The 16,729-nt window shown below is 39.4% G+C and overlaps 1 protein-coding gene across 1 annotated transcript in view; it reads left to right on the top strand.

Annotated features, from left to right (window-relative positions):
• Positions 1-16,729, top strand: part of Ntrk2 (neurotrophic receptor tyrosine kinase 2) — a 364,133-nt gene that overhangs the window by 274,771 nt on the left and 72,633 nt on the right. Inside the window, exon 16 of the mRNA XM_048331472.1 lies at positions 14,515-14,687. Within this exon, the coding sequence (XP_048187429.1) occupies positions 14,515-14,687 (173 nt within the window). The remainder of the gene's footprint in view (positions 1-14,514; positions 14,688-16,729) is intronic.

The following is a 16,729-nucleotide window of genomic DNA, read 5'->3' on the forward strand; positions in this document are numbered from 1 at the left end:
GATCTTTGCAAGTGATGAAGTCAGAGTGAAAGTCCTCCACTGATTATTGAGATGCTCAATTTCCACTGTTGCCATTGATTCTTTTATTTACTAAAAATTTTTAATTATCATCATTTTTCAGTTCACAATATTCAAATAACTAATAGTGTCATATTTACAGTCTTTGCTTTCTTCATCTATTCCTTTTTTTTTTACTTTTTGATAAATGAGATAAAAGTTGTTCTAGTTATACAAATTGATAGACTGACCAATAGGGGGTCATCTAATCCAGGCCTAGCATGAATTGTAGACAAAGAAAATAAAGACCCTGGGTTGGTGCTCTGGGCCTGTGTTTGATACTCCTAATTTAGAGGTCAACCAGGAAGTAAAAATCAAGATTTCAGACTCTGAATTCACTTCATCGTGTCACAAGTCCAACTCATTAAGTGTAAGAAATTCCTGAGAGACTAGAAGATTCTAGATGACCGTGTGGGGCCAGCTGAGACACCTCAGAGAGGTATAGAGAGAGGTCCAATGAGTGACTTTAGCCTTTCTTCTTAGCGCCACTCCTTATTCTTTGCCTATTTTCTGTAATTTCTGGTAATTCCCTTAAGGAGAAGGTGTTGAAAACTAAATCTAAGAAATCTTCAACCTTTATGTTCAATTTTCTTCTGAAAAAAAATGCTAAAACAGACCTCCTGATCTTATACTAACAATGAAGTGTGACAGCAACGTCTATCCCCTGGTATCTGAGCTGGTCTTTAAAAACAAGCATTGTTAGGTACCACTGGCTCACCATATAATCCTAGCTACTTAGAAGGCTGAGATCTGAGGATCATGATTCAAAGCCCGCCCAGGCAAGAAAGCTCATGAGAATCTTGTCTCCAATTAACCAACAAAAAGCTGGAAGTGAGTATATGGCTCAAGTGATGGAGTGCCAGCCATGAGTGAAAAGGAAAGGGACAACTCATAGGCCCTGAGTTCAAGTTCAAGCCCTAGAACTCGCATACACACACATACACACACACACACACGAAGTTGCCATTCTACCTTCTTGCTCCCAGTGTCCTTCTGTCTAGTCCTAAGTCCCATCACAATTGTTACTGAGTTTCTCTTGTTTTAAATCCCAACTACAGCCCTAATCCTACATTTAACCATACCCAATGCCTAGTCTTTATAATTCATGCTAGCTTTGCCAAATAAGATTTTATAAATTAGTGGTTTATGATGAGTGTTTTCTCTTTAAACAATAATGTTCCAGGAAGGAAGGTCGGATGGAAGGAAGGAAGGAAGGAAGGAAGGAAGGAAGGAAGGAAGGAAAGAAGGAAGGAAGGAAGGAAAGAAGGAAGGAAAGAAAAGGATTTGATTCTTAAACTTTGACTTCTCTTTGTCAATCCTCTTGAAATTCAAGTGAAACTGTCATCTTGGATAGAATAGACAAAGAGTTTGCAAAGTAAAAATTCACACTAATTTCATAGTTACGAATCCAAGAATTCTCATCCTAATGACCTTGAGTGTGAATGTATATTGAAATCAGAGATTTTGCCAATGGTAACTAGAATAACTCAAGCTTCAGAGAAGATACTCATTTTAACTGTCTGGAATTCAGAGGTTCCACATTCATCCACATTTATGATAATGTGAATATCCCATGAGGTTCAGGGTGAAGTGGACAAGAAAAACCCATGGGTCTTTCACAGAACTCCCTCTCTCCAGCCTGATATGTTCATTTGCAAGACTTTGGGTCAATTGAAAGTATATTCAAAGGTTAGATGACCTTTGGAGAAAAATATCTGCAGCTCAGCCCTGACCACAATAAACACATATTTTTAAGGAATGAAATAACCTGAACACCGCTTTCAGGACTGCGCAGTCTTTCACCTCTGCAGAGTGGCTGCTGGGTTTCTCCTCTTCCATTGGAGGCACTCAGGGATGTTTGACAGCCTTTCTGCTGTTGCCTAGCAACTCCTGCAGCATTGATTATGCATGCCAAGAAATAGCAGCTATTGTCCTTTTTTCCTTCTCTAAGGAAGAGCTAGTGACTTTGGTTTGAAACCCAAAGCTTTGGATTCAGATTGACAGATGTCAGATTGCTGTAAATTATGGTGTTAATTCTCCCAAGTGATTTAAGAACTCAGGATAAGATGGAAACAGTTCTAAGGCAAGTGCAGACTTTCAAGAATGCAAAAGGGCTAAGCATTCTTCTCCCACTAGAGGCTTTGCTTGTTTGGGTTCAACTGGATTGTCCTTTTAAAATATATTTTTGGATGACCTTTTATTTCAGTGAAATGGATTTGTCAACCATCTTCCCCCATTTACAATGAATTAGAAATGAAGCTACCTATGGAAAGAATGAAAAGCAGAGAAATCAGTCTTTGATCAACTGAGTTCCTTTATCTTTAAGTTACTCAATTACCAAGGAAACGCTTCGTTGAAGTTTCTCTGCATTAACTGTGGATGCATTAGCTATTTTTGGCTCCATGCTGCCTGCATTTCAATAGCTACAATTCTGACAGCATTTTCTTATGCTATGAATGCAAGCTGATTTTAGTTGATATATAGATATATATCACCATATATATATATATATATATATATATATATATATATATATATATATATATCCACAAGTCTGTTGTGTAGGATTTGTGGCCTCTCTTCCCTCATGCCACTCAATCAGGTATGTTTCTGAGAGAGAGAGAGAGAGAGAGAGAGAGAGAGAGAGAGAGAGAGAGAGAGAGAGACCCTAAGCTTCATGCTTTATAGACTTGAAAACTGAGGCCCAGGGAAGTGAAGTAACTATCCCAAGGTATAATTTAAAGGAGCTGGTGATAATCCTTTAACTTCTACTTTGACAAAATTAAAAATGGTGGTATTTCAGTTCAGCAAGACGTTTTCTTTGGGATTCAGCTATAAACCTTACTTTTCATGTTTCTGAATTCCTTTTTGCCAAAAGAAGAAATTACAATATTTTTTCCCCTAAGGATTTTGAAAAGATAACTGATAACTCCTAAGCAAGAGACAGGTCCGAAGCAATAGCTAGCATGTTGTTGCCCTTGCTCTGTGTGGATGGCTTTCACTTAGCCCACTGGTCCAGGCAACTGGATGAATGCTCAACCTGCCAGCTCTCAGGTCAAGTTGCTTCTTTAGATGATTTCCCTTTGCTTGTTTCTCCAACCAAATCAGACCTCCACGTTATATGCTTTTAAAGCATTTGCATTTGTTCTTTATGCATTTTCAAGGTTTCTAAATTATACATGTATGTGTGAGACAGTTAACAAAGGACACTGAAAGTCTTTCTTCTCTTACGAATGGTATATTCTCCAGGGTGAGAGTCCTGCCTTTTAGTACAGTTTAATATATGGCATCATGCAATGAATGCTTGTTGAATGATTGAAGGGATGATAGATGATAGATGGATGGATGAACATGCTGATCATAGAAATAACAGTCTTTTAATAAGGTAAAGACTAGGGTATTGGCATTTCTAGGCAAGAAAATGATTTTAGGAACTATTGATAGTCATAGCCGAAAGAATTATGAAGATGATATATAATAATGTAATATTTTTATCAAATAATTGTACAAAGAGGCTACAGTTTCATATATCAAGTTATGAGTACAATGAATTTTGATCAGTGCCACCCCTTCTTCTTCCATTTCCTTCTCCTCCTATTCCTACCTTCAAGTTATATAGTTCAGATTTTGATACAAGTAAGCAATATTTTTTTCTTTTTTAAGTTTATTTTTATTGTAAAGGTGATAGATATACAGAGGGTTTCAGTTACATAGGTCAGGTAATGAGTACATTTTTTTTTTTTTTTTTTTGCCAGTCCTGGGCCTTGGACTCAGGGCCTGAGCACTGTCCCTGGCTTCCTTTTGCTCAAGGCTAGCACTCCGCCACTTGAGCCACAGCGCCGCTTCTGGCCGTTTTCTGTATATGTGGTGCTGGGGAACCGAACCTAGGGCCTCGTGTATCCGAGGCAGGCACTCTTGCCACTAGGCTATATCCCCAGCCCCGAGTACATTTTTTTTGAACCATGTCACCTCTTCCTTCATTTTCTCCCTATTTTTCCCTCCTAAACCCCCTCTTTCCAAAGTTATGTAGTTCATTTTCAACATAGTGTCTAGTGAGTACACTGCTAAATTACTTCACCCTTTGTCCCACTATTTTCTTTTATTTTCTTCATTTGGTGCTAGTCCTGGGTCTTGAACTCAGAGCCTGCAATGTCTGTGGGCTTTTTTTTTTTTTATTCTTGCTCAAGGCTAGTGCTCAACCACTGAAGCCACAGCTCCTCTTCTGGTTTTTGTTTTGTTTTTGTTTTTGTTTTCTCATGGTTAACTGTAGATAGAGGTCTCACAGATTTTCCTGCCTGGTCTGGCTTTGAATAATGATCCTCAGATCTCAGCCTCATGAGTATCTAGGATTCACTGACACCCAGCTAAGTAAGCAAGAATTTTTTTAATGACTGAATAACTACATAGATATACATACTGATCATCTTTAGCTCAAGGACCACATTTTGCCAACATGAAAACAAGAATCTAGACATTACTGACCCATGCAAGGTCATATACCTCAAATGAGGTCATTTGCTGTCAGAGCTAGGACTCAGAATCCATCCAGTGTTCATTGTGCTCCACATTTTCACTTATTGAGTTTTACATATGCTCTGGTAAACCAAATTAAGGAAATTCAGCACAATGTCACTGATCAAATAATATAAAGAAGTATGTTAGTTATGCTTATTTGTATGCAAGGATGAGAGGCATTTTCATATTTTCCCAAGTAGAAATTTAATTCAAGGGAGTAAGTCAAAATAGGAAAACTGATTCCTGAGGGAGAGTTTTGACCTCGGGGAAATGCCAGCAAAACCGCATAATCAGCTTTCCTGAAAAGAATAATATAATGTTTATTAGAAAACCAACGCAAATTAGTTTGAACACAAAAGAAAATTTATTAGTTCCTAGAAATATACATTACTTGAAATTCTGTTATCCTAGCTGTGAGCACTGTTAGATCTAGGGAAATAATAGTTCTCTTTCTCTGTCTCTGTTTCTGTCTCTCTCTCTCTCTCTCTCTCTGTCAATCTCTCTCTCTCTCTCTCTCTCTCTCTCTCTCTCTCTCTCTCTCTCTCTCTCTTCTGTTTGTCTCTATTGCTTGACTCTGTATCTTCTATATTGGCTTCATTCTCAGGAAGATTCTATCTACACTCTGGAAAAGATTTTTATCTAGAAGCCAGACACCAGTGGTTCATGTCTGTCATCCTAGCTACTCAAGAGGCTGAGACTTGGAGAATTGCAGTTTCAAGTAAGCCTGGGCAAAAAAGCCCACAAGACTCTACCTCCAAAATAATCAGCAAAAATTAATGCTGGGGGGCTGGTACTGCGGCTTAGTGGTAGAGTGCTTGCCTAGCATGAATGAAGCCCTGGGTTCGATTCCTCAGCACCACATATACAGAAAAGGCCAGAAATGGTATTGTGGCTCAAGTGGTAGAGTGCTAGCCTTGAGCAAAAGGAAGAAGCCAAGGACAGTGCTCAGGCCCCAAGTCCCAAGCCCCAGGACTGGCCAAAATAAAGTAATACTGGAGGATTGACTCAAGTAGTAAAGTACCACTATAGCAGGTTTGAAGACCTGAGTTCGAACCATAGTATCATACATACATACAGGCGTGCACACATACTAGACTTTCATCTTTGAAACCCAAAAGACAAAAAGCTGTATTTCCCAATCATTAGATAAAATTGCTCGATTTGAATTCTATTGGCGTGTGATGGGTTACATCACTATGCTCTGAAGCCAGAAGAATGAAATATTCTGATTCTAGCTCATGACTACCTCTAGAAATGGAAGATTGTTTTAGTTCTTCTCAATACACATGGCCCAGATATGGAAGAGTATTAACTCCCTGGAAGAATGTTCGAGATAGCAGAACCCAAAGAATGAGGAAAGACATTTGATAGAAAAAACAAGAAAGATTTACCAACTTCCATGCAACCACAGGGCAGTGTGTCTGGAATAGTTGGAATCTCAATGCTCATTTTGGGATCTGATAGAGCCCTTGTGATAGCTCTTGTTTATTCTCTTAGCAGGAGACCCTAGAGATTATCCTCTGGGCTTCCCTGCTAATATACTACAGCTGTCTCTTGAGTTTGCTGTTTCCTTAATACTTGGCTGCTCCTTCCACACCAACTACTATTCACACAGACCTATGACTCACATTCTGATTTCTTAACAAGGAAAACACGGTGGCTTTGATTGTCCCAGTGGGTCATCTGTAACTTCATGCTGGGCCACCTGCCTTCAATCCAGTCATCCAAGGTGGTCATGTGGTACTGAAGATTCCACCATCAAGAAAATAACTAAGCAGAGGGCACCTATCTCAGAAGATGTATGAGATTGAAAACGGAAGTACATTCTCCCTAATCCTAGAATAGTGCAAAAAATCATACATGAGCAAATAAGAGTTCACTGAGTCTACTACCCTACCCCAGCAAGTTTATTTCTGAGATTATGGGTCTTTTCTTTCCTTCTTTCTAATGCAAGTCATCAACTCAGTCCTTGTATCTGGATGCTTCCTACAGTTCCTCCCTGTCCCTCTGCTTACTTTACACTTTTCCATTTACACCAACACATGAAGTGCTTGTTTCTACAAAATAGAAACTGCAGTAAAGGAGAATATATTTAGAAAGATTCTGATTTCATCAATATTGCCCTAAAAGTAGTTTGCATATTTAGCAGAGTTAATACTGTGAAAGCACTGATTATTGATTGTACCTTTACAAGATTCTTGAAGCAAAATTTTAGAACATATAATGATGTTTTGTTAAAAGACTTGATCAACTTTATTGTTCAGTCATTGCTTAATAGATTTCTATTGTTCTTCAAGTATAAGGTGCAGTATTCCCGTGTGTGTATGTGTGTGTGTGTGTGTGTATGTATGTATGTGCATGTGTGTTCCTTTCTTGTAGGAATCCCTCACACACTTGGATTAGTTAAACCCCAATTATTAAGCTACTTCATTCATATTCCTTTCTCAGTAACTTCAACTTTTAACCTTTGATTAGGGATCTTTTTGTCTTATTTATCTTTTTGGTGACCCCCTTTGGTGGTTTAACTGCATTTTTTTTCACTAAACTAAAAGCAAAATAGAATATTGATCACCAGGGTTGGAGTCTGTTCAGCTCAAGGAGAACCTCCCTCTATTAAACATAGCTTGAGGATGTACGTGAGACATACTCAATGAAATGGTTGTACTCTCTTTTAATTTACTTTAACATGATGGACCAACCCATCATTCAACTCAGAATCTACCCTGGCTCGCAGACATCGTCATTGTCTAGTGAAACAGACAAAAGTATGCCAATGTATTTAAGACTTATAAATATGTTTCAGTTGTCCACAGTGAAGATCAACTTCTGATTTTCTCTTTCCAGTCACGATTTCTCAACACAATAGTCATTAGGAATTAGTTTCCTGTTTTCCAAAGCCTTAACATTTTCTAACATGCATCTTGATATAATATGCAAGCATCAGCCATCAATTTAACCACCAAATTACTGCAAGTGTTTTAAAGTGCATGAAATAGAACTTCCCTTCATGTCTCCCTTTGGGTGGTCGACTTGTTAGAGAGTCCTAAGAGCCAGCACGGCTGTGAGCATAAAGATAGTAGCAATCAACACCCTGGCTATGAATCTTGTATTTGAGGCTGTCACTTGGTACATAATTAAATTCCTTTCAAAGGCCAGTTACACACAATTAACTGAGTTGACATACACATGGTATTAACTCCCAGCACAGAGACAGCACCATTTTAGTGCCTTTGATTATTATCATCTTCATGCAATTTATTTAGTTTTTCTTTTTCTAGAGCTGCTGAGAGCTAGCTACCTATTGCAGATATATTGTGTTATACTTGCTAAGATTTTATTCCTATCAAGTTCTTTCTTTTGCCATGTTTATTAAAACATATTCCCCCAAACTTCACTTGTTGAACTGATAGATCTTCCTTCTGCATTTGCTCTTAGGGAAAAAACTATCAGAAAAAATGTAACTTGGATTTATTCTAAATGCTTGGCCAACAATTGCCCATAACAACCCATAAGAAAGATGTCTGCCTTAATTCCAGTTCAAATTTATATTTTAGAAATGTTTTCCAACCTTCTCCAGACACAGGTTTACCTATTCATAGCCCACAGAAGTGGCTTTTACAAAATAGTCCTATCCAATAGAAAGATAATGAGAACTGCAATTATAAGCCATATTTATAATCTTTGTATATTAAGAAAGCAAAAAGAAACAGATGAAGCTTATTAATGTAGGTTATTTAATTCAACATATCTATAATATCATTTCAAAATATTATTAATATAAAATATTAATGAGATACTAATGATTTTTGTTCATACCCAGTTTCTTAAATCTGGTATAAAATTTTCAACTGATGTACATCTTAGTTTGGAAAAAATCAACATTGCAAGTGATAATTAGTGGCATGTGGCTGATGACAGCCACATTGGGCAGTATATACTTAGAAAACATCAGGAGATGTGAACAATTCATCCTAACCAAATGATCCTGACCCAGAGGAACTCTGGCATATTAATCCTTTCTCAAGCAAGCTGGTTACTTAGTTTGAGAGTTTATTCATTTTCATATTTCAAATGGATGGAGGCTGGCCATAGGAAGATCTAATATTTTCTGCAATTTGTCTTTCATTTTAATGAAGAGATTCTGCTTCTATGATCTCTGACACATGACAAAAATTTAAGATCAGTCTTATAAGAAAAGTCATGATTTCTATTTTATCTTAAACCACCTATACTTTGAAAAGGAGCATCTTTTATGTGTGTCCTACTATATTTGATCATAGTAATATATCAGATAAATCTTCTTGCCTCCTTACTAGTTTTCCATTTGCCTCAACACTTTTACTATTTCATTTCAGATGAATTCTGGTTTCCTTTCTTCCTCTTCTTCCTTGTATTTTCTCTTCATTATTTCTCATTTCTGTGCTGAACTGTGTCTCATGTGGCTCCATTTTCCCAATTCTGAATGAATATGTACTTCAGGTCATATCTTTCTATGCCTCTGAATGAGACCTCTTTTTGAAATACGTCTTCAAGAAAGGATAGCAGGGGCTGGGAATATAGCCTAGTGGCAAGAGTGCCTGCCTCGGATACACGAGGCCCTAGGTTCGATTCCCCAGCACCACATATACAGAAAACGGCCAGAAGCGGCGCTGTGGCTCAAGTGGCAGAGTGCTAGCCTTGAGCGGGAAGAAGCCAGGGACAGTGGTCAGGCCCTGAGTCCAAGGCCCAGGACTGGCCAAAAAAAAAAAAAAAAAAGAAAAAAAGAAAGGATAGCAGGTTTGAAGTATCAGGAAATTTATCAGGAATAAGGAAAAACAAAGCTACGAGGTAGACACTAGGAATAAGAGAATAGCAGTGCTCAATGATTGGGCAAATATGACTGTTAAAATGCAACTTGAGTGGAAGGAATTGTCAGGGAGGTAAGCTGACACCCATATTCATGGCCACATGCATCGCCAAAGAACTCAGAAACCAGCCAAGCCTCATATAATTGAGTAAAATGACAATCCGCCATGGTACTAAAACAGAGATGATATTTATAAATAAGGTTGATGGCAAGATTTTCCAACTTCTGATTGCTGTCTGGCTATGATTCCACCCTTAGAAAAATTCCGTCCTTACAGTGCCAAATTCAGAAGATGATTTTGCCCAAGTTGTTACCACCATATTTTCTGAATCTCTTAAAATAGAATTGAATCATGATTTTACAAAGGGACCCAACATGCAAAAATGTATGGGCATACAGGATGAGGCCAGGTTTGTGAGATGCATTTGTCCCATGAATAGTAAAATCTTTCTTAAATCCAGAAATTTACTGCAGCACAACGTTCAACATTGTACTAAGTCAGTGAGATCTTTTCCATTGTATTTTGCCCTGGGAAAATGGAAATAGTGAATTGTTGTTAACTTTTTCAGGTCAGTATGCCCAGAAAGGAATTCTTTTCTCCTTTACATCCCTTCTTCCTGCCTTACCTCTTTCCCTACCTTCCTCCCTCTATTCTTTTTCTCTGTGCCTCTCTCTTGCTCTTTCACTGTATATGTTTCACTGTATATGTTTCACTCTATATCCTCCTCTCTCCTCATCTCTGTTTGTCTCCGTTTCTGTCTCTCAAACAGACAGACAGACAGACAGAGAGGAGAGAGAGAGAAGGAGAGAGAGAGAGAGAGAATCTACCATTCTTGAATCAATATTCCATAGTTTGAACTTCAGTGAAAATATGGTATGCAGAATTTGTTTATGCCTATAATAATGACCTAAAACTATGAGTGTGTTTTCCACAGGAAACAAAAGCAAGGATAAAGGCAAAGCGAGGCTTTAAAACAAGGACTGTCCTTTAAATCCAATCCATCTCTCCATAGAGGTAGAATCCCTGGGAAAGCAATGTGAGCCAAGGGCTGGACCACCAGGTCCAGACCAGGGAGAGGTGAAAGCTCTGAGAGGCACCTCCTCCTGCCTAGGGTTGATCCTTGAGATTATCCGTGCATCTTTTGTCTTCTCTAGACCCTTGTGTGAGCAAACTGAATGCTGGAAGTCTCGTTTCAAATTCAAATCACACAATAAGAGCCCTGAGAGGCATCCCAAATTGCAGTACCTCCTACCATCCTTCTAGGGCCACTAGGAAGTATACAATATTTCTACTCTCACTCTGTAGGGTAGAAAAACAGAATTTGTACCTGATTGGGTATATTCAAGATTTGAACCTGAGTCTGTGTGTGTGTATGTGTGTGTGTACATGTGTACGTGTGTGTGTGTGTGTGTGTGTGTGTGTGTGTCTTAGGGCTTGAACGCAGGGCCTGGCACTATTCCTGAGCCTTTTTGCTCAAGACTAGCACTCTATCAGTTGAGCCACAGCTCCACTTCTGGATTTTTGGTAATTTGCAGAGAAGAGTCTTATAGGCTTTCCTGCTGGGCTGAATTCAAACCTCAATCCTCAGATCTCAGCCTCCTGAGTAGCTAGGATTACAAGTGTGAGACCTGAACTTGAATCTTTTAATTCTAAATTAGAATTCCTTCTACTTGAGTACCCTCAGGGTGAGAATTTTCTCTGGAAAAAACAGAGATTGGAGGACATTTTCCCTTGAGAAAGTGTATTATCCAGCCCTTCTCAGCCTTCTTGGAAGCAAGTTCATCAACTTGTTTTTTCTCCCTAGTCCTTCCCACATTTCCATTCATTACTTTAGGCCATATTATGCCTATCTAGATGACCACTCACTTTTCCTTACTTTACCACTCTGTTGCCTCAGCTTTTCCCAGACTTTGTATGTCAAAATTTCTTTAGGTGTTTGGCACTGGGTGAAACAGCAAGAGATAAAATTGAACAGGATATGATTTCATTATCAAAGATAGTTGTGGAGAGACACAAGCATCCCAAACCACAGTGCAAGCCAAGTGTGAGAAATACTATAGGGTATGGTTTTTCTCCATGAGTTCTCCATCCTAACAGATGACTACTTCCATCTCCTCCTATTTCATCTCATTGCCTCTTTGGCTATTTTGCCAATGAAAGGTTTAGCAAAACAATACAGTAGCAAACACAAAAACAACCAAAGATGTACTTGTGCATAAAAACAATCTAAATAAAATTGTAAAGATAAGCATATAGAAATTTAGTCTAGCTCCAGCACAACTAACCCTGGGAAGATAGAGAATGGGACATGCCCATCTTCTTCAGGTTCAGGGGAGCAGACACTCAAACTCAAGTTCTCAGCCACTGTTCATTTTGTTGTTAGTAAATGAACAAAAGTGCTGTTTCCATGGCAATGGCTATCAAAGCTTTATGGCCTCTCTGAGCACTTGAGGATCTAAGTCTGCTCACTTTCCAAGCACAGCCAGTGATGCTTGTAGAGATACTTCTGAGAAACCACATTCTAAAGTGAGGGTGATGAATGGCAATTCTAGAATTTGGCTTAAGAAGCCACTGTCTCTAGCCTAATGAAAATGACAACATCAATTTCATCTCTTTGGGTTAAGTTAACTCTGGGGAGAGAAATTTACATCTTGCTAAATAAAAGTAGTTAAGAAGAATGCTAGATTCAGGGCGTGGGGGGGGGGAGAAAATAGTAGCTGGAGAATGAGAAGTGTTAGTGGCACTTCTCTATAATTCTCAGCAAGCAGGAGGCTAAGATCACACGTGCAAGCAAGCCCAAGCTAGAATGTTTCAGGAACTTTTACCTCCAGTTAGCCAGCAAAAAGCCATAGGTAGAGTTGTATCTTAAGTCTCACGTGGTAGACTGCCAGCCTTGAGCAAAAAATGTAAAGGGTTGTGGCCAGACCCAGAATTCAAACCCCAGTATCAGCACACATGCACACACACACACACGGAGTGTTTTGTAACCTTTCTCTGCCTCACTCATATGATATTAATTAATGTCTTCCTATGTGGAGGGTGGCCCTTACGTTAATTTGTCCATTAATCTTATCCTGTGATGGGTTCGGTGATAAACTACCCAACACCTGGACCTGAGGAATGAAGGACTTGTCCGCTCAGTTGATGGAAAAGTTCCAACAGAAAGCTGTTCTAAGCTGCCTGCCCACTAAAGAGATTTGCCAACTCCACTCGAGGTGATACTCACCTCCAGGAGTGGCCCCCCTCCAATGATTGATTATTGAGGGTATCTCCCCACTGGATCACCTCAGGAAAGCTCTGTAGTAGGTTCATCCTGTGAGCCAGATGAAGCTTCTGTTGAGAAGGCAACAGCTTAATGTTACCCCTGCCCAGTCTTTCCAACAGGCTGTAATAAATCCCTTACCTGTTAATCCCTCCACTCAGATAGGCTCCTAAGTAGATGTGCTACCTAGTCAGCAACACATCCTTAAGTCTACAGGAGATCCAGGTTGGAAACCATCCCACAGGGAGAGCAGAATTGAAGCAGCTCCCTGGGAAGGACCACGAGAACTTGACAGGTTTCTTAGATACTGATACAGTCACTACAAATGATAGTAGATGATCATGCTTCCATTCTGTTACAGTACTGAATTTAAGTGACCATGAGTGGTTATGTCTGCAATAAACCTTGGGAACAATTACTGCATTCTTCCTGGAGAAGGGATTCAGACCATTACATGCCATGTCCATCAGGAGACATCCCTGATAGGCATTTCCATGAGAAGAAATCACTCCTTGTCTGAGATCTTCTGTTTCCATTATTTGATTTACATGGCCTTTATTACTCATTCACAAATATCTACTGAATAAAACTACCACACTTTTTGTGCTGTATCTAGTGCTGGCACTGCAAAGATAGAAAGAGCTTATAACCTATGCCAGAGGTAAGCAAATCTTCACAATTAGAATGCATTGCAGTTAGTGGTGTAATAGAGATGACTATGAGGTGCATCTAGATGGGTCATCCCACTTAGTCTGGGGGATATGGGGAATGTGAAAACAATGGTGCTTGGTCAGGTACCACTTCCCAGGGACATTGTGGTTTAGCTAAATGTTGGGATACTGGTAGATGCTAACAAGGTATATTAAGTTTTATTAAATGACTTTTCTAATAAATTTATTACAAATTAGTAACTTAAAACACAATTTTGGTCTTCCCAAATCAGTTTTACAAAGCAAAGTCAAGATGTCATCACAGGTAGTTCCTTCTGGAAGTTCTGAGGTAGAATCAATTTCTTCTTTTCTAGCCACTAACATCCCTTAGTTTATGGGCCCTTCCTCCATCTTCAAAGACAGCAGTGTAGTATCTTTGCCCTGCTCTAAACTTCTATTTCTATCCTCAAATCCTGTTGTTATTACAAGGACTCTTGTTTAACACTGGGATCACTGGGATAATCAAGTTTATAAAAAGTTTTATAAGCAGAGATGAGCGGATGAGCTTCAAGAAGGAACAGAAACCATGGAAATCATTAGATTCAGACCATGGGTGAAAATCACAGACTATAAAACAAGCTCTTGTGTCTAATTCAATCAGAGCACACCTGTGAATGTGTTTTATAAACTGCAAAGCTCTATATACCCATGAGGATTGCTACTCAGTTATTAATGCAAATATTATTTCCTTAGGAATTAGGCTATTTTCAATCTTTTGTATAACAAATGAGATAAATACCCTTTCCTCTAGTATTCTTAGAACTCACTGACAAATTGGTGAAGCAATCTTCTTTTGTCAGTGGTGGGGCTTGAACTCAGGGCCTGAGCACTGTCCCTGAGCTCTTTTCTCTCAAGCCTAGCACTCTACCACTGCAAGTCACAGCTCTACTTTGGCTTTATTGTTTTTGCTTTGGGTTTTGTTTTGTGTTTTTTTGGTGTGTAATAGGAGAAAAGAGTCTCATGGACTTCCTGCCCAGGCTGGCTTTGAACTGTGATCCTCAGATCTCAGCCTCCTGAGTAGCTAGAATTACAGACATGAGCCACCAGCACCCAGCTTGTAACCTTCTCTCTGATGTCTTCAGTTTAACAGGTGTTGGTTTCCTCCTGTTTTTTTCCTCCCCAGACACTGAAGGATGCCAGTGACAATGCACGCAAGGACTTCCACCGTGAGGCTGAGCTGCTGACCAATCTCCAGCATGAGCACATTGTCAAGTTCTATGGTGTCTGCGTGGAGGGTGACCCACTCATCATGGTCTTTGAGTATATGAAGCATGGAGACCTCAACAAGTTCCTTAGGTACATATAGGAAAGAGTGAAGGAAAGCTGGTTGGAAGAGGAAAAGGGACATCACAAATCAAACAACACAAAAGAGAGTTACTAGGAAGGGTGAAGGGACCTCAGGATGTTTCTTTGGAACAATCTTTCCTGACAACTACCGTAACACATGCTATAAAGAAGGGAACAGAGACAAGGGAAGACTGTAACATTGTTTTTATCTTCCTTATCCTATCACTCTACATAAGGTGATGCTCATGATTCAATTTGAATTCTTGGGACATTTTTACATTGTTTCATGTGACATATACATTGAAAATGGGCCTTAGAAGGTCTGTAGGAGTTTGTCAAGTAAATATAAGAAGAAAATTACTCAAAGACAAAATAACTGTAAGAGCTAAGGTACCAAGGTATAGAATCCAGGGTTACCAGACTATGGAATGAATCAGGAGAAGGGAAGTGGATAAATAGCTAAAGGGGTCAAGGCTGCTAGAATGTCATTTAGACTTTATTGTAAGGACAATAGAAGAACCAGGAGGCCAGTAATTCAGATGTCCTACAGTGGTAAGAACAGAATCCAAAAAGCAAAATCATCTATAGAAAGCATCTTGACTGTTGCTGAGACTCCAAGGTCATGAAAAGGTACACAGCTTCAACATGGGCTTATCATAGTAAGCAGAATCTCTAGAAGAAAGCAAAGAAGAAAAAAAAAAAGAATGAGCATGGAGTTCCTTTCTTGCTTTCTTTCTTTATTGATTTATGTATTGATTTATTTTTGTGCCAGTGCTGAGGCTTGAGCCCAGGGTCTGGGCACTGTCCTTTAGCTTTTTCACTCAAGGAAGATGCTCTACCACTAAGGTATACCTTTACTGCAAGCTTTTTGGTGATTAATTAGAGACAAGATTTTCATGGACTTTTCTACCCAGGCTGGCTTTGAACTGCAGTCCTCTGATCTCAGCCTCCTGAATAGCAAGAATTATAGGTATGAGCTACTGCACCTGGTTTTCAACTGGATTATTAAATACCAGCAACATAAACTGCATTTCTAACATTGGACTGAATGTGTCTTAGTTGGTGGCTGAGGTGATAAAAGGAGATCAGAGAGACAACTTAGAGTAATATAACACATGAGGGAAAGTAAAGTTGCTTTGGAAAAGTGGGGCAAAGTCACACAAGCTGAAAGGTTATAGAATAAGAAGATAATGGTCAGGATCTTGGCCTCCAGTGGGGGATGAGGTTGAATCCCGGCTCATGTGAACTCAGGGCCAACAAATCGGGATACCTGAGGGCTTTTAGAACAGAAGCATAGAGTAAGTGTTTGGCAAACAGAAGCCAGGATTCCATTGGTAAAGTATACTTGTGACCAACTACCTTTATGAAATGATGAGAGGCCAAAACTGATTCAGGAGGGTAATGAACATTCTGAATGTTTGTAACCTGTGTCCATTCTAGGGAAAGAAAGGAAGCACTGAGACTCAGATTGATCCAAAGGAAAACAAATAGTATCTCTATTTGCATTAAGCATGGTATAAGTGGGAGTGGTACATGTAAGATTAGGGACGGAAGACTCAAAGTTCCCAGTAATGGAAGGCAAGAGACACAGGCTTCCCCTGGAGGGCCTGGATTCTCCATCCTTGACTGCATCTGCTACATATGTCTCCTAGGTGGGTCTCTAACCTAGAGGGCATTCAGGGACCTCTACTTTGACTTTGAACTTTTCTCAATCAAGTCTGGCTTAAACATGCTATTTTCTTTCCAATTTGGCTGTCTCTCATCTCTGAAAGTTTAGCCAGCATGCTTCATGTGGTAACTTGGTAGAAAGTTCAACTTAGAGGAAACAGGAAAGATACCAGAGGCAGATTGAACTTGTCTTCATCAACTTCTGTTTTCTGGCCTGTACATGGGGTACCAGGGACATCTCAGGGAAAAAAATAGGAGGACTGTTGTGAGGACAGAGAGCCAGTAACTGTTGCCCCCATTATCCTTCATCTCTGCCACATGCTCCCATATCTTGGCTCAAGGATCCAAACCCCTGTGGAGTGGCAACTTCTGTGTGAGGGCCA

Source organism: Perognathus longimembris, chromosome 1 (genome assembly GCF_023159225.1).
Source record: "Perognathus longimembris pacificus isolate PPM17 chromosome 1, ASM2315922v1, whole genome shotgun sequence".
NCBI classification, from domain to species: Eukaryota; Metazoa; Chordata; class Mammalia; order Rodentia; family Heteromyidae; genus Perognathus; species Perognathus longimembris.